The sequence below is a fragment of the Lytechinus pictus genome, chromosome 12 (assembly GCF_037042905.1).
Source record: "Lytechinus pictus isolate F3 Inbred chromosome 12, Lp3.0, whole genome shotgun sequence".
Classification (NCBI taxonomy): domain Eukaryota; kingdom Metazoa; phylum Echinodermata; class Echinoidea; order Temnopleuroida; family Toxopneustidae; genus Lytechinus; species Lytechinus pictus.
The window spans coordinates 22,679,694-22,699,040 of NC_087256.1; the positions used below are offsets into that span (position 1 = coordinate 22,679,694).

The 19,347-nt window shown below is 36.6% G+C and overlaps 1 protein-coding gene across 1 annotated transcript; it reads left to right on the forward strand.

The window, feature by feature from the left end:
- The first annotated feature begins 6,834 nt into the window (after window positions 1-6,834).
- LOC129273042 (uncharacterized) lies at window positions 6,835-16,133 on the forward strand. Its single transcript, XM_054910100.2, has 3 exons — window positions 6,835-7,461; window positions 12,299-12,470; window positions 13,994-16,133. Exons 1-3 carry the CDS (start codon window positions 7,266-7,268, stop codon window positions 14,559-14,561), a joined length of 936 nt encoding a protein of 311 aa, XP_054766075.2. The 5' UTR covers window positions 6,835-7,265; the 3' UTR covers window positions 14,562-16,133.
- Window positions 16,134-19,347: the final 3,214 nt, after the last annotated feature.

Sequence of the window (19,347 nt, forward strand, 5' to 3'; positions counted from 1 at the left end):
TGCAAATGTTTGATAGGCATCCTTCTCCCTGCAACGAAAGTATTGATTTGCTATAATAATTTATGATTCGTGTTTATTATAACTTTGCAATCAATATTTTCAATTTCTTCAAATTCAATGACAGCGTAAATTGATGATGTATAAAATAGTCATGAGACCAGAATGTAGAATGCAAGTAAAACGAATAGACTAGTTTCATTTATTACCCTCAAAATCGGTACACTTAAAATTGTGTTTAAAATTCATGAATTAAACTGGATCGGCTGTGGATGACAGGCCAGAAATGATGATTTTTATTTAATGAAGTTAGATTAATCCAGACTTTGGCAGTCAATTAACCGCTGCCGATCCCGGCAAATTTTAGATCCCTGTAAATCAGACCAACTGATAATGTGGATTACAAAAAACAGATCACACAGGCTTGTACATGTATAGCTATCATGACAATGTAAATATTTAGCCCTATAACCCAAACCTACGGCGCAATGATGAGGGAGCTTGAGGCAAAAATACCATAACCAAGAACAAAAAGAGGGAAAGAGCAAGAAAAGGAATTGAATTTTTTTTTAATTTAATGATCAATTCGATACCTTAATGATATAATTCATTCTTCGATCATTTTTCCTTTGTATCGATAGACCATTGTATGCATACTTTTTATTAGCGATGATAAATGTACTCATAACACGAGCACACAGGATCTGAAAGGCCTCATGTTTTTGCGTAATGGTAAGTGTGTGTGTGCCATAAAGATTATCATGAGCTGCTGAAACTCTGCAGACATGAAAATTTGATTTTATGATTCGAAGTTTGCATTGCGATTGATCCCCTGTATCTGTCCTAGTTCTATTTGTATGCCTATTCATAACATTGCGACATGTTCTGGATTATAATATGATTCTCCAAGTCTTTTTTGCTCCGTGTCTGGTCCCCGATCGAGCATAATCCACGACGGTAGAAGTATTACCATCTGAAGAGCGATGTCGTGTCCGGGTTCGAGATCCTAATCATCCCTCAATGTCCAGTGTTTTCCGAGACTTCGAATTAGCTAGGGACCGTAGGTGCGAAGACGTCATGCCTATATTACCAAACCTCTATTTTTTACGGATTCATTTTCCGAACCTCGAAAAAATGGCGCCCGTTTCGACTCGAGTTTGCCGCTCACGCTTCCCGCCACACTGCAAGATTAAACGCAGTTGCGTCTTTGAAACGGGGAGAGGAATCAAAGATTGCAGTGGCGGATTCGCGGTCAGAACACAGAAGTGGCGCAGCGAGTGGAGTGCACTCGTGGAATTGTTGTGATGAAGGTATGACAAAGGGTTTCTCGAGAAAACGACGAAAGGAGACGATATGACGGTGATGTTTACAATCTGTATGACTGGTTGTAGAGGCATCATATAATGAGGGCAGATCGTAGAATTACGTCATCAAACGGCTGAGTATACCACCTGCAGCCAGCCATTCCAATTCCTCCTCCCATCGTCTCTCCTATCTTCATGATGACGGACGGATTACAAAATCTCTTTTAACCCGCCTCTCGTTTCGATATCAATCTCCTTCTCTACATTTGTCACTGATTTTTCATTTTATATTTGGAAATTCATCTGAATCTTTCTATATGTGAATACATTCGGTATCGTTTATCTTGCACTCCATATTCCTTTTTAGCTCTAACCCCAGTATGAAATAAAATGATACGAAATATTTTTTTTTCATTTTCTCCATACCAGTAGTCGAGTACTTCACATGAAATTTGAAATACAAATTTACGACTTATGATTGCCGATATTTTAATTTTCCTTTTTTGTTCAATGATATCCTTGGGTCTAATAATGTTATTATGATTATCATCACTGTTACTATTATATCGTATTAATATTAGAATTGCAATTAGAAAGTTGTGCATTTCAGATAATTCAGAGATGAAAGTATATGTTCTGTTATATGATAAAAAGATAAATGGAAAATTTGAGCAATTCCTATCCTGATTTTAAGTCCGTTCCTGCCACGTTTCTACGAGTTAATATCGTAAAGGTTATTGTCGATTTGTAATGGTGCACCATTTCTGTACAATTGCCGTTTATACTTTGTATGTCTTTTACTCATGTAGATTTAAATGTTTTCCTGAAATGAATGTAAATCCCGAAACAAATTTCCTTTCTGGACATGAGTAAATTGAAATGAATTGAATTTATATATATTAGAGCAATGTTGTTTCTTGTTATTTTATAAATCACCCTGATCTAAAAAAAAAGTTTCCAAGAAACTTGTTTATTGTATCACTATTCTTTTCAAGTATTTATTTTTATTTTATGAAAAGGATTGAATGAAACGAATTCTTGATACATGGTGGGACATAAATCCCCTAGATGTGGTAAGTATAGATTTCGTTTTAATGAGAGAAGATGATGGGGGATGCCGATATTTGTATAGTCGCAGAAACCATTACAGCTACGAATGAATTTCAATGAAATAATAGACATGAAAAAATGTTTCCCTAGACTTTCTGTCTGCTCATAACGATCCAGTGAAATTAAGTACAATTATCGTACAGTTGCAAACTGACGGCATTAACACAAACCTGTAAATATTTATTGACAATGAAGCTCATAAAACACTTTAAAGATAAGACACACTGATTTTGTTTTAGTTTCTTCAAATTTTTTTTCGTTTGATATTCATATAAACTGCATGATATAACATTAAATGGAGGCCTTGGAGACTCATTCTTTTCTCATTGGTTTATTGGCTTTTATTTTCCTTTGGTAGAATAATAATTTAAAAAAAATATGATGTTCCTCTTTGTCTGGGTTTCTTAAACCATTGCAAAGGCGGTTGTAATAGATATTACACTTGCTAGAAATCACGGGGATTATTACACATATACTTGGCATTCCCTTTCTTGTGGAATCCATTGCCACATCCCACTCGTAATATTTCATATGTCGTTTGTTTCAAAATTGATCTAAAACCCCATTTTGAATGTTTAAAATTGCGTTCCGGTAGTTCCTTTCATTGTCAAGGTCGTTCTCTCATCTGCGTGACTTTCTCCGTACAGGCCTCTCTCGAAAAGCAGTTTTTATATACTGAAGAGACACCCTGTCTAAAGAAAATAGTAATAGATAAATAATAAATAAATGAATGTATATTTAATAATGGACCCATGTTAATACTTGGTATCAGTCATTTATATTAGTGATAGGCCTATACTGTATGTTTATATTCCTGCCCTGCATGGACACGAGTCATAACCTGGTGGGTGTTTCATAAAGCTGTTCGTAAAGTTACGCACAACTTTACGCATGACTGGAACATGTTCTTAGGTCCTATATTAATTACATAGGGATATCACACAGCACAAGAAAGGATCACCAGTCGTGCGTAAAATCATTCGTATCTTGCAAACAGCTTTATGAAACACCCACCTGGCCTTATCTTAATCTTTATTACGTTGTGTATATTTACGCACTTTGTAAACTTCTTTCCTTATTGCGACCCCAATAGATTGATATCAAATCGCTTTCGTTCAAAATTATTATTATACGGGCCTTTTAACTTGCTGAGGTGGGTTTGTAATTTGACATTTTCTCTTTTCATGGTCTAATTTACTTAGCAAAAGTCCCAACGTGTTGAGACTTAATAGTACGATCCATGCTATTGCGACTATATTTTAACGAAGTGCGCAGCTGTGAAGGGAAATAGATCAGAGTCATAAAATTTGATTTTCCCAGGTTTTAGAGCAAATTACCGCCCAAAGGAATAAGACCACACTGTATTTTCTCAGATTTCATCGTTTTTAGTTTGTTTGATCGTCATGAAGATGTCCAATGTTCATCCCCATCTTCTTAGGTTTAGAGTTGGAGCTTGGGGCGGTGATAATAATTGTCATCTTAACACTTCAATAATACGACTGGGATCCGAATATTTTTGGCTTTGAGAGTTTGCATTACAGAATGAAAAAAATATATATTCTCACCGCAAATTCAAGAGTCATTATGACGTATTCAGTATAACAGGGCTTGGCGGAGAAAAACCCTCGGGGAAGGGGGTTGGTAGTGAAAATATGGATCAAAACATTCTAATCAGTTAACAGTTTTGAAAATGAAAATAAATTTTACATACAATTATCTGATATGAAGTCACTTAAATTTTGTGTATTTTTTTCTAGTATTCATTTTGCTTTGAGAGTTTGCATTACAGAATGAAAAAAAAAAATTCTTCGCAAATTCAAGAGTCATTTATGACGTATTCAGTACAACAGGGTTTGGAGGAGAAGAACCCTCGGGGGTGGGGGGGGGGGTGGTAGTGAAGATATGGATCAAAACATTCTAATCAGTTAACAGTTTTGAAAATGAAAATAAATTTTACATGTAATTATCTGATATGAAGTCACTACAATTTTGTGTATTTTTTGTAGTAGTCATTTTAAATACAAAATAAAATCATTCATCAGAAAATTCTTTTAATCTGGTAAAACTGACAAATTCAAATATTACATTGACATCGGTCGCTGTATACTCATAATTTGAAATCAATTCTTTTGCACATTTTGCCTTTACTACCACTTTACATAATACCATATGGGAAAACGTGGTTATTTTGGCCATTTTGCACTTTAAGATCTAATCATATTCATATATCTTTATTTTTTTAAGTATCAGTTATCAGGGTTCCGTTTCATAAAGACTCGTTATAACAAATCCACAATTTCTGTAACAAATTTATTATCAGCCAATCAGATAGATGGATTTCAGTAGCTTTTAACTGTAATGCAAAGTTTTTATTATAACAAGTTTTATGATACGGATCTCAGATGTCACCCCGACAAGTAGACGAACAGTGTAAATACATGCGCATAACAATGACGTCATAATAAAGTGTATTATCGGATATCCTGTATGAGGGCAATTCCGGTTTCAAATTCGAATTGAAATCGAATCTAATTTGATATATTTTTAAACAAACATGTACCACATGATCAAATGGTGATACCAGACCGCTTTGTGATGATATTTAAATCTAAATATAATGTTGCAATGTTTCGCATTCAATAAATTTATCCATTGTCTGTTGGAATTAGGTGCTTGCCGACCAAAAATCAACAAAACATATTGGATACAGCAGTAAACGGGTTCAAAGAAGCTATAAATTACATCACATGTGTTCGATCCATAGAATAATACTCCAAGCCAGTATACTCAGCATTACATCTTCGGTAACATCTGAACAGAGCCTGAACTCGGATATATCGTATAATAGAGCCCCCTCTTTATTTAATTTAGATCAATGCGTGGTATATATGTTTCATACTTTTGTATGAATTGTATGTTTTAAAATGTATATGTTATAAGGTATGCAAGTGATACATGAACATGGGTTTATCTTTACCGGCGAATGCGAAAAATGGGAATTAAAGGAGAAACACAACCTTATTGCTGGAATTACGGCGAAGCTCCGGGTGAAAGGTATACTCCATTTGTGAGGGTACCATCATTGTAGTAGTACATCGGTAGGGTAATAAAACAGCGCAAATTCCTATACATAGAACACATACATAGACACACCCATAACCTCAACACTTGCAAACTTTAAAAAAAACATTTTATACAGATCCGTTTTCGTCGATGCCATGTACTATACCAAACATGATCAGGTAAAAACAAAACATGTTCAAATGTAGTTAAAAAAAAAAAAAATAATAACGATAGCGATACACACACTGAGGAATGTAAATATACTTCAGGCTAGAATCAAGCTAGAATTTTATTGTGTTATCAAAATGTTTTTTTTTTTTTTTTTTTTGGGGGGGGGTCAACAGGGTCGGTGCCATTTCATTTTCACGTGAGACTACCTTCACACTTCAATAATATGTAAATATTCCGTTTATAAATGAAATAGACGAGATGAGGTCACACGACCCATATGCTCTCCTTTATGTATTCAATATATTTCGCCATTATTTTTTTCTTCCCCTCTTCCTTTGTTCCAAATTATAGTTTTAAGATAATTTGGGAGTGTTCTCCCTCTGCCCATTATAGCACCAGCCATTTTAGTGAACCTTTCGGTGTATTTAAGTACTTATTTTGAGGACCCAAAATATTTCGTTTCCGTAAAATTATATTGTCCCCAAACTCCGTGACATTTGCAAGTTTGAATTTCAGTATGTATCAACCCTACAACTAATAAATGTACATATTTTAAAGTCCAAGATTTTCCGGCACACACACACAAAGGACGAATGTACGCACATCCACGCTTACTGTGCTTCCCTCTATACAAACACACACACCCAGACGAGCACTCGCATACTCACACACCCAGTCCTCAACTCACTCTAATGTCCACGCCTACGCACACACGCCTAGAATGTACTCAGAAGCGTATTGCGAAACCACGGCCGGGAAGTAGGTAATACCATAATAACCACAATCTCTTAGTAGTGCAAAGGAAAGCCCCTCTTTTAGCCATTTGAGTTTAAATCGAATGTTATATATTAATTTCTTTTAGCTATTAAGTGAAACATAACCACATGACAGTAATGATGTATATGGGAGGGATGATGATATTCAGATGAAATGAAAAACGCACCGGCATTAGTTAGTCATGTCATTAGGGCTTCACTTTTTCCAACATTTTACATATTCTTCAAAATGATGTTGTTCCGCTTTAGTATAGGTAAACGTCAACGGAGGAAATCTTCATCTCTTACTACATTGAAAGTTGATTATTACTTTTGATGCAACACGGGTGCTGGTACAAGCATATTTCGTTTCCCCTATAAAAGTTATTCAACTTTTCACACCGATTAAAACTTTATGATGGCTTTCTGACATCTGAATTATGATTGGATCATTCCTCTTGGTGCACGCACTGAACACGTTCCTCGTGACAAGAGCGTATTTGAACCCGAGAAATATGTTCGCTGTTTCCTAATCTTCAAAACCAGCAAATACCATGAATGTTATTCCCTCATTCATTGATGGTAGCAGCTAAATATTTGTGGTTATTTTAAGAATGGAAGGGTTATTTTTATATCACTGACTTTGTTTGACAGGTCTTGTTCCACTCTGCCCACCGACGAGAACGGATCCGCAATCGCAAGACTCTCTTACTGGAGAGAGAGCCGGCGTTGCTTTAGCCCCATTCCCATTCCAGACTCCAAGACCACACCCTTTACTTCAAACGGAATTGAAAACCCAATTTCACATCAGCTGTCATCATTGTTACTATCCCATCCCTTATTCTTCGTAATCATTGACGTCGCCATGGCACGCATCTTCGCTATTTCCGACCTCCATGTCGATCACCCAGAAAATCTCCGGTGGCTGGAGGAACTTCCGTTCCATCTCTACGAGAACGACATCATCTTGGTGGCAGGTGACGTCACAGACAAGCTTCCTCTTCTTAAGTCAACCCTCATCACCCTCACCAAGAAGTTCAAGACGGTCTACTTCGTACCAGGTAGTCTATAATTTTGAATCTTTTCGGGTAAATAATCTCCTCATACCATCGTCACCGTTGTTTCCGACTGGGGATTGAATTGGGAGAGGAGGGTATACATTGTAAAAACGTTATTTCAAATTTGACAATTCAAATTTGCCTTGGCCCGTCAGTCTAACGACAAGTTGTGCAAACTTTTAAGCATTTTTCTCTACTTTTTAAAATTGTTTACACTTGTTCAAACAACTTGTTTCAAACTTTGAACACTAGTTATCAGAGTGATATGCTTAAAGGTCAAGTCCACTTCAGGAAAATGTTGATTTGAATCGATAAGGAAAAATCAGACAAGCATAATGCTGAAAATTTCATCAAACTCGGATGTAAAATAAGAAAGTTATGACATTTTAAAGTTTTGCTTACTTTTCACAAAATAGTTATATGCACAATTTAGTCACATGCAAATGAGAGAATCGATGATGTCCGTCACTCACTATTTCTTTTGTTTTTTATTGTTTGAATTATACAATATTTCCATTTTTACATATTTGACAATAAGGACCAACTTGACTGAACCATGAAATGTTGAAACAATGGTAATTCCACATGTTCAGGGAGAAATAAAACTTTGTTTCACAGGGCAATGAGGAGAAAATTATAATATTTCATACTTCATATAATGAAATACAAAAGAAATAGTGAGTGAGTGATGTCATCAGTACCCTCATTTACATACCGCCCCGAATGTGCATATAACTATTTTGTGAAATTAAGCGAAAATTTAAATTTCATAACTTTATTATTTTCCATCCGATTTTGATGAAATTTTCAGTGTTATGCTTTCTCTTTTTATTCAAATTAACTTTTCGTTGGGGTGGACTTGTCCTTTAAACAACGTCCTAACATTTTCAAACAGCGGTTTTTATAGTGCATTCCATCGGGGGTAACGCCACAGGGGTGGAGGCAGGGGGTGACGGCAAACAAGGATTTGTCATGTAGTGGAAGGGGGGGGCTGAAAAAAGGGACAAAAGATGGAGAAAGAGAAACATCCCGGTGCCACCCCGTGTTTCACTGAACGGCATCTGGGGCCCGTTTCATAAAAGACTTGCAACTGTTGTAACTTTGCCATAATGCCAACTACCATGGTAACAGGGCTCAGCAGCCAATCATAATCAAGGTTTCCATGGTAGTTACCATAATGGCAAAGTTACAACAGTTGCAAGTCCTTTATGAAACGGGTCCCTAATCCTGGAAGACACACATAATTATTTGTTCCTATCCTTCTTGACCGCTTTTATTTATTTTCTTACATTTTCTCTAATTCAGATATTTTCTTAAACTGATGATCTTGTTTTAAACAAAGGTGTTCAAGTTTGATCTGTCATGGAGAGTTAAAAGTACAAAAATCAAATTTAAATCGGGTTATAAGTATATATTTTTATTCCCCTAAGATTCGCAATGCTAGTTCAAGAAAAGTCGAATGTCTTGTTTGGAAACATATGCTATTCATGCCTTATATAAAGTGTGAAACTAGAATATAATATCATAATGTTTTCATGAGTTTGAACAGTCATTGCGCCATTAATATTGGCTGATATTAACTGAATTCGGTGCATATATATGCAATTATTTCATACATTAAAGAACAATATTGAAACTTGTTAGAGCGATAAGCCATTGATGATATCCATTTAATTATTCAAAATCATATAAGAAATCTATGTCACTGTTTTTCAACCAATAAAAACTACGAATATAATACAAAAATACAAATACAAAAAGAGTTTATATAAGAAAGATAAGTGATTTTTGGAGGTTCTTACTTAATGCGAATTCGTCATTTTTAAAAAGGTTTAAGGTCAAACTCGGAGCAATACAATCATCTGATGAATGATATGAACGGAAAATATCAACGGATATTTTGCCGTCATGAATATATATGGATAGGATTACCAATATGCACTGGCGATTTGGGGATTTCTCCTAACTTTTAACAAGCATTATCATGTGGGTTTTCCCCCGAAGCTGTACACGTATATACGATCGAAAGTCGTCGGATAATCTGCCTCAATCAGTCAAGATTGGCCAGCTAAAATCACGTAAATAATTAGCGTTGGTTTGCAATGATCAATTTTTTTAAGCTTGGATCTTAATTACCTCTCTAAATGATAATCTAAAACGGATGCCAGTGATGCAGGCAGAAAACCTTCAACATATTTCCATAAGACGTCGTAATAAATCATAGCTTTTTTTTAATCCAGGAATATAGGCCCACTCAAAACGGAAAATACCGGGGCTATCGAATGATAATCCTTACCAATTTCCACTCCTTTTTTAACACAGCTCCTTAAAGGTCAAGTCCACCCCAGAAAATTGTTGATTTGAATCGGTAGAGAAAAATCAAACAAACATAACGCTGCAAATTTCATCGAAATCGGATGTGAAATAAGAAAGTTATGACATTTTAAAGTTTCGTTTATTTTTTACCAAAAAATTTAAATGCACAACTCAGCGATATGCAAATGAGAGAGTCGATGATGTCCATCACTCACTATTTCTTTTGCTATTTATTGTTTGAATGATACAATATTTCAATTTTTACAAATTTGACAATAAGGACCAACTTAACTTAACCATAAACTGGTAATTCCACATGTTCAGGGAGAAATAAAACTTTGTTTTACTTGACAAGGAGGAGAAAATTTGAATATTTAATATTTCGTATAATAAAATACAAAAGAAATAGTGAGTTGGTGACGTCATCAGTCTGCCAATTTGCATACCGACCTGGGGAGCGTTTCATCAATATTTTCATCCGACAAGTTGTCAGATCTGACATCTTTCCATGATTTTGATTGGCAGAGAGGCACTGTTCCTATGGTAACTGTCGGATAAAATGTGACTTGTAGGATAAAACGTCCGACATGTCCTTTCATAAAACGCTCCCCAGGATGTGCATATAACTGTTTTGTGAAATTAAGCGAAACTTTAAAATGTCATAACTTTCTTATTTTACATCCGATTTTGATGAAATTTTCAGTGTTTTGCTTGTTGGATTTTTCTCCTTTTTTTCAAATCAACTTTTTGTTGGGATGGACTTGTCCTTTAAAAAAATCCAATGAATTATCCTCGGTTGATTTAAATGAGGGCAATATTACTACTACTATACTACTACTACTACTACTATTACTACTACTACTACTACTACCACCACCACCACCACTACTGCTACTACTACTACTACTACTACTACTACTACTACTACTACTACTACTATTACTACTACTACTACTACTACTTCTACTACTACTACTGCTGCTGCTGTTGTTACTATTATTATTATTACTACTGCTACTACTACTACTACTACTACTACTACTACTACTACTACCACCACCACCACCACCACTACTGCTACTACTACTACTACTACTACTACTACTACTACTACTACTACTTCTACTACTACTACTGCTGCTGCTGTTGTTACTAGTATTATTACTACTACTGCTACTACTACTACTAATACTACTATTACTACTACTACTAGTGCTGCTGCTGCTGCTACTACTACTACTACTACTACTACTACTACTACTACTACTTCTACTACTACTACTGCTGCTGCTGCTGCTGTTGTTACTAGTATTATTACTACTACTACTACTACTACTACTACTACTACTGCTACTACTACTACTACTACTACTACTACTACTACTACTACTACTACTACTAGTGCTGCTACTACTACTACTACTACTACTACTACTACTACTACTAATAATAATAATAATACTTCTGAATAAACCCGTACTACTTAGTGATCACCAGCTAAGTACCTCATGATTATGATGCTTGTCGAGATGACTTGAAATAGTCAATTTTTTATCATCCGTCATATATTTTACAACGGAACAATGTGTTTATTTCTTCCGCTCAGTGTTAATACTTGAATAGTTAACAATACATGATTAGAGAAAATATGCTGGTTGTCATGTAATCTAAATATATATTCGTCTCATGTAAGTAATAGGTAAACCCAAGATTAACGATTGTGAGAAAAGTAACTGCTTGATAATCATGACAATTAAACAACTTGAAAGTGTGACTTTATCAGCATTTTTTATATACCTGGATTATGTTTCTATGAGTAGGAGGTGTCAAAGAACGCCATTGAGCTAAAAAAAAAGAAGAGTGAAATAAATAAAATTCAGAATAGAAGGAAAAACTAGTTGTAATAATAATAAGTAATCACGAATCTGATATAATTTGAACACGTTTGAAGCATTAGCAGTCCGAATATACCTGAATTTGGTTTATGCGACCAAGGGTCAATGATCATTATTTTGTTATAAAACAGAAAATTTTTTTTTAATAGTACAATTTCTTTTTAATGCAATCGTATTTATTGGGGCGTGGTCGTAAAACTATCGAGAAGAAACCGCATGAATATTAAAATGTTCATAAGATGTAATTTTAACAGATATGGTTTTGTCTTAACTGATTTTACATTTTTCTTGGGATAATACATATAAGTTGGGATTTCTTTTTTCTGATACACCCTGTTTAAAAGAATGGTGAACATAATTATTGTTATAGATACTGAGTTGCTCTCTCTCTTTCTCTCTCTCTCTCTCCCCCCATTACTTGATCTACTGACTCCCTCCATCAATCTACACTCTCTTGCTCTCCCCATTCCGCCCCTCTCTCTCTCTCTTTCGATCACTACCTTTGTCTACCCGCTCCTTCTCTTATCTTCCTTATTCTCCTCTCTTTCATCATCTGTTCCACCCTCATGGCGTCGTTTCTTTCTTTTCTTTCTCCCTCCCCCTCTCTCTATGTGCATTTCTTCGTCCAGGCAACCACGAGCTTTGGGTCAAAGACAGGAATATCATGAACAATTGCATGAACTCGGTGGACAAATTTGATCGAATCCTCGACCTGTGCGAGACCATCGGAGTCCGGACTGACCCGGGAAAAGAGGTCGTTGCGGACGGTGAATCGGTGTGGATAGTCCCGTTATTTTCATGGTAAGTAATACGTTATGATATAATATGATAATGAATATCAGAAGCGGATCTATATTTTAATTAAAAAAGGGAGAGGGTTACCAGTTGGTTTGACCCAATCCGGACTTTTCGTATTCAATACGGTGAAACCCTCTACAACGCACCAATTCCTTTGAAAATTAAAGTCAAATCACAATGGAAAGCTGAGAGGCTTTTGTCGAAAGTTGGTGGACCGGGACAGCATCGGACTCTCTTGACTCTGGACTATGACTTATTTGCAGTTGTTCGTCTGGTGCAAATCTTCGGATGATCTGCTGCCCCAGTCTACTAACTTTCGACAAAAGCCTCTCAGCTCTATATTGTGATTTTAATTGCATTTCCAAATGAATCGATGCGTTGTAGAGAGTCTCCCCTTAGCAAATATGAAAACTCTCCAATGACGATCAGCTGGGATTGTACCGCGTCCTATACCACCTCCCATACATCCGCCATCATTCTTGCTCAACAATCGTAGGCAAGGAGATGTATGTTTGAGTTTGTTCCCCTCTATTTTGGGGGAAGGGTTGGGGGTAGGGGCTAGATAAAGGTTAAACCCCTTGCCCCCCCCCCCCCCGCCCCCTTGATCCGCTACTAAACATGTTGCTCTTTCGTCACTGCCAGTATAAATTCGATATTTGAATATCATAAAAATATTCTGTGAAACATGCGAACAATATCAAGCTTTAAAGACACACTCCTTCTTCTGTACTTCAGATGTCCAGAACATGTGCGCGTGTGTGTGTGTGAGGGGGGGGTGTTGTCTCTGTCAAGGAGTACAATGCGCGTTGAGACAATGGAAAAGATAGTTTATTAATAACGCTCGAGATCTTCCGCGTGAGATTTGTCTAAACATAACCAAACAGAATCTTAATTAAGCTGACTAAAGGCCTAACATGAACCTCGACAAGTTCAGGTCCTAAATATAGGGGAGACGGGTGTTTCGGAGGGCGCAACGACTAGCATGATAGGACTGCTACAACTCCCAATAGTGTATCAAGATCAGAGGGCCCGTTGCGTAAAAGTTGCTCTTATAGTAACTTTTCCATTGAGTGGTAATTACCATGGTAATAGTGTTTGCTGTGTTACATAGAACTGGGAGTTGTGGTAGAGGTCAGAGCCTTTAATGATAGGAATTGTCGGATCCCTAACCGATAAAAAGTTCAATTTATCCGATTCCACAGTTATACCATTCCTGTTGTCTGAGTCATCACATCTGCAGGGCCCTGTCCACAGAAGATTAGTATATTGTTACTGGGGGTGCTGAGCATTGTCACAGCACCCCCAGTAACAATAGATAATCCTCAGTGGCCAGGTCCATGCAGATCTGATGAGTTTTCAGACGAAAACTGCTACTGAAAATGCTCTCCATAAAGATTAGGCCGGCCTTTGACTGTCCAGATATGTCCCCAGGATAGGTGGATGATTAGTTTGCATAGACCTCGGTTCATGCATTATCAATGGTAGAAAGTCGTGCAATAAAATGTTCTATTATTTGATACATCTAGGTATGCAACACCAGAAGACGACAAACAAGACTCTCTTCACATCCACGCCAGCCATCTCCGCGAAGACGTCAAGCTCTGCAACCAACTGTGGATGGACAACCACAACTGCGCCTGGCCTAAGGACCTCGGTATGCCCCGGGCCAAGTTCTTCTGCAAGCTCAATCACGCGCGAACGCAGACCATCTACGACGCACCGGTCATCACGTTCAGCCACTTCTTGCCGCGTAAGGAACTGGTGAAGTCCTCCATCGCAGATGATCGTTGCATCGTCCACGAGCGACGCCATCTTGGAAAGCCGTTGCTGCTGCCCAAGAGGCAGGGGTCGATGAAAGGTTTCAACTTCACCCGTTATGCGGGCTGCCAAGGACTTGACACCCAGGTAAGGACAGTGGGCTCGATTCTCCACGTCTACGGACATCAGCATCGTAATCGAGACCGTGTCATTGACGGCGTACGGTACGTGTCGCACTGCCTGGGCTACAAAAAGGAGCGCGAAGAGGGATTCACTTATGGCATCAGAGAATGGAACGGCCCCAAGCAGGTCTACCCACAAGTCCATAAATCCTAGCTTAACATATAATTTACTGCAATGGTTACCTCGTATTAACAATACAATAGAATATAAACATTGCGAGAAGCCTTTTGAACTGCATTTTGTAGGGGGGGGGGGCAAGTTCTGAAATCATATCACTAAGCATCATGTAGGCCTATATACAGTATACTGTTTTAATCTACTGACAGGTTTTTTTTTCAATTTACTTTTGTGGCGTTGCCCCGATAAGCCATCCCTCGAAATAATTAAGGCTGTAGCAGGCCTAAAATTAAGTAACGTATATTGTCTTTCAATTTATTATTAAGTGATTGCTCTTGTTCAACTTTTAGACATGCGGCTGAATAAAGAATATTTTGAAAAGGTGAAGTATCAAATTATGTGCTTACTTTCGCACTTTTTCCTCGAATTGTGTTTTCTTTCCACCTGCTGATTTCGCCTTGTTCCTATTTTTACCCTTTTTCAACTTCTAATTGTTGTTGTTAATGCTTTCCTTTGCTAAAAGGGGCCATTTCCCCTTTGCTTCTCGTATTCTTTTGTTTGTTATCTTCTTGTTTTTCCATTGATGTTCCTCATGATGTACTTGATGATTTAGTTATCGTCATCATTATGGTAATCATTTCAACCGGAAAGGAAAGGATAGGATTAATCATTATCACCATGTTCATTGTTAGACTGCTGGGCAAACCATTCACTCGAGTTAAGGGTCTGAATGTGCAGCCTACTCATGCCTTGTGTACTGAAGGCCCTCTCGCTCAGGTTTGGTATGTACTAGTCTTTGCGTGGAGGCACACTTGTTGATCAAAGTTCCAATCATGGTCTGTGCCTGCAGACTAGTTCATTGTCACCAACGAAGTCATCATCACCATCATCATCATCATCATCATCATCATCACCATCATCAACATTCATCATTTACATATTCACCATCGATATCATCAACGTTATATTTTTCGTCCTGTACGCCTATTTATTTTTGTTCTAGCTCTCCATACCACTCTTGTTCTTCTATTTTTTCATTAATGAAATTTTGTTTTGTTTTGGCTTCATTGAATTCTGATTAAACTGGTTATGACCAATCGATTATTAAAACTATAAAGATAATATTGAAACCCAATGTCTGCAATATTCCTTGCAATAACTCATGGGAAGTAAACAATTCCGCATGACCACATAGACAAAATGTTAACTACTGGCAATTTCAAACTTCACATTTATTACAAATTAACTCAACTTTCTCTATTTCAAAAGAGTAGACGTATTCGCAGTTTGAGATAGTGGAATATCTTCTGTAATGATTGTATATACTTTTTGTAATATAAAGTATTATCTGTGTACAAAGAATAGGGGCCCGTTTCATGAAGAGTTACAACTGTTGTAAATTTGCCATTAAGGCAACAGGGCTCAGCAGTCAATCAAAATCAACACTGCCATGGTAGTTGTCATAATGGCATAGATACAACAGTTGTAGCTCTTTCTGAAACGGGCCATAGATGTAAAGTTATTAATTTAAATCATTTCAAGTTGCATTCAGACTGTATGTTGTAAATATTCAAATTGCCGAAATTGAAATAAAATATGTGAAATATATTAAGTCTATTTCGACGTGCATGTTATTTTCTTCCTGATACCACAGTCACACGAACGAAACAGACCAATAGTATACCATAAATAGCTTTGATCGGTCTGGAGTAAACTTCGCCAATGTGACGGCACACTTACTAACGCTTCGTCCGCGTGGGGAAAGTATTAATGGTAATTACTGCGGGGGGGGGGGGGCAGGGGTAGATCCAAGATTTTCCAAAAAAAGGGGGGAAAAGGAAAGGGTTTTTACTAATAAATGAAGGTCCCACGTACAATTTGACAAGCAAAAAAAAAAAGTTCCTCATTTGAACGACATATTCCAATTCAAAATATTTGCTGACTCTCAAGGGGGGGGGGGGGGCACTTGTGTATGAACGACATATTTACATTGAATATAATTGACTATGACTCACAAAAGGGGGGATGGGCATGGGTTACTGTGGAGGGGGTCGGGGTACAAAACATTTATCTGTTTTGTTATTGAATTCTTTGAATTCGAATCCTAATTCAAATCGTATTTATTGAAATGACATTTGGTAAATGTAGACATATCAGTATAGTGAAAATATTTCCGTATATTTCTGTTAACCCCCGCCCCCTTTTTAAAAAAAAATATGGGGGCTGCAAAGACAATTTTGTTTATTTTTTTCCGAGTTTTCCCCATATTCCTCTTTTTATATAATGACAAATTTTTGATGGGCTTAGTAACGTTTAGCAGAATGAGGGAGAGGGATAGCAAGGAATGGGAAATCCTAAAGTTATAGAAATATAATGAGGATAGGCAGTAGTTGCAGACTCCGCCCTGGAGATTAAATAAGAGATAAAATATAATGCATAAATATTTGAAAAAAAGATGAGGAGATGCAATAAACTAGAGAAGAGAAATAAGAGATTGTGACAGAGAGAGAGAGAGAGTTGGAAAAAGAAAGAAGGAGATAGAGAGGGGAGAGGGAGTGAGAGAGAGAGAAAGGGGGGGGGGATCACGAAAAAAGTCAGAAAATACTGAAATTATGGCAATTGGATATAACCGCTTTTTTGCAGGTACCTTATTTCAAACATTCTTTCAATGGACTCGTCAAGCTGTCAACGCGTGTTTCTATAATCACGTTTTTTTAATTATTTTTTTAAACTGATATCATTACTAACAATTGTACATATTCCGTTGAAATTTTTTGTTTCAAACGTTTTTACATAATTTACAAAACCTTGCTCACACGTATCGATTGTAAAGCACATACCGTTAATAATTCAGGATTGTCATGAAATTTTCTCGCTTTTGTTATTTATCATATACTCTCAATATAGAAAAAAATCAGTATGAATGAATCGTTATACATTATCGCTCCCGTCCCTATTCCATTAAAAAATAATTTTTCTCGCAAGCAAAGAATTTGTTTCACTTGACATTCACTGTTTGATATTTCTTTAACAATTTCAATATGATTTTTGATGTGTGAAAACATTGTTTATATTCTTATCATTCACTGAACATTAATGTTTTTTGTTAAGATGAGCATAATACTACTATAAGCCTGTGATATGTTATTGGCTGTTAAAAATATGAAAGCTATAAATAGACACATATGTGACTTACTTGATATGCTAACAGACAGAGACACTTTGAAAACTGAAAACAATTATGTACAGCAGATAAATACTGTAGTGTCATATCATATTTAACATAAAAATTAATTGTTTATTCATGTTATTATTAAATATTGAACATATTCTCATCGTTACATTTAGCTCCCTGGCATAAATAACTGTCATTCCTAATTACCCCCTATTCACATTTACACAAACACTACATCATGATTATGAATTTTTAATGTGAGCTCGTTTGCATTAAATCGTCCTGTCTTTTTTTTTTTTTTTTTTTTTTTTTTTGGGGGGGGGGACAATGATTGAGGGACCAATTAATATCATCTATACAAAACGGATATTATTCATTGATTAAAGAAATTCATCAATCACCTAGTAAAATCAAACATCTAATTTAAATTTTGGAAGCAATTATATTTTCGAAATTGAACAAATTTCTGGCATCAATCAAATGAAAACATACAATATTTTCTAAAGTATCAAAATATAACATAGAATGGTAATTACGATTACACAGTCAATGCATCGACTAAAGAATGTGGGACAGAGTACCAAAATGGAATGCCCTTTGGAGGTTCCGAGATCCACACCACAACTGGGAGTTGTGACGCGCGCCTGTAATCCAAGTTTACGGGGGGTTACAAATTGATACAGAGGTTCGAGCCCTGGTCATGTGTTTCGGATGGTGACGTTGAAGGTCGGTCCCAGACGTAAATAATTATATATCATTATAAACGTCTGATAAAACTCAATTACACGAACGCATACTGCAAAATCTCCGGTGTTGATTTAACACCAGCTTGGAATCTATATATGTCCACACCAGAGAAGTGTTAAACACCAGTTTCGTTTTGGTCTAACACCAGATAGGCGTTTATGCAACACCAGTTAGTATTAAAACAGCATCGGTTTGATTCCAAACTGGTGTTGTTTCAATACTTCTCTGGTGTGGACATATATAGATTCCGGGCTGGTGTTAAATAAACACCGGAGTTTTTGCAGTGCACATACGTTCATATCCACACATATATGTACATACATTAAGTTAATGACAAAATGTATTTACACCCACTGGCGTAGTGAGACAAAGTGTGAGGGGCCGGACATTGCATGGACGGAAAGCGAAATTTCGAAAAGTTTGCGAGCGAGCAAAGCAAAGGAAGTTGAACTAGAAAATCAGCACTCGTAGTGCAGTCACTATGCAAGCACTGTAAGTGCTAAATTAGCACTTCATTTTTTACAGTGTATATCTTTTTTGTTTTGATAGATTTTGACATGATATTCGAAAAATAATAACAATATTTCACAATTTCCCCTTTCCTTCGATCTCTTTCCTTTTCTCGATTTTGTTTTCTTGATCCTGAAACTTGCGGGTTCATACCCCCCCCCCCCCGCGCCCCCAATTTATACACCAGTGAGATACATTCATGAATGTGGATTTCCAGAGGATATAATGACAAATGTAGTTCATTCAGTCTAAAGTCTGCCTTAAATGTCGACATTTTATTTATCACTTGATACCTGGAAATCTTAAAGCCTACCGCAAGATAGAGTTGATGTGAATAAACAGGGAAAAATCAAACAATAAGCATAACAGTGAAAATTTCATCAAAGTCGG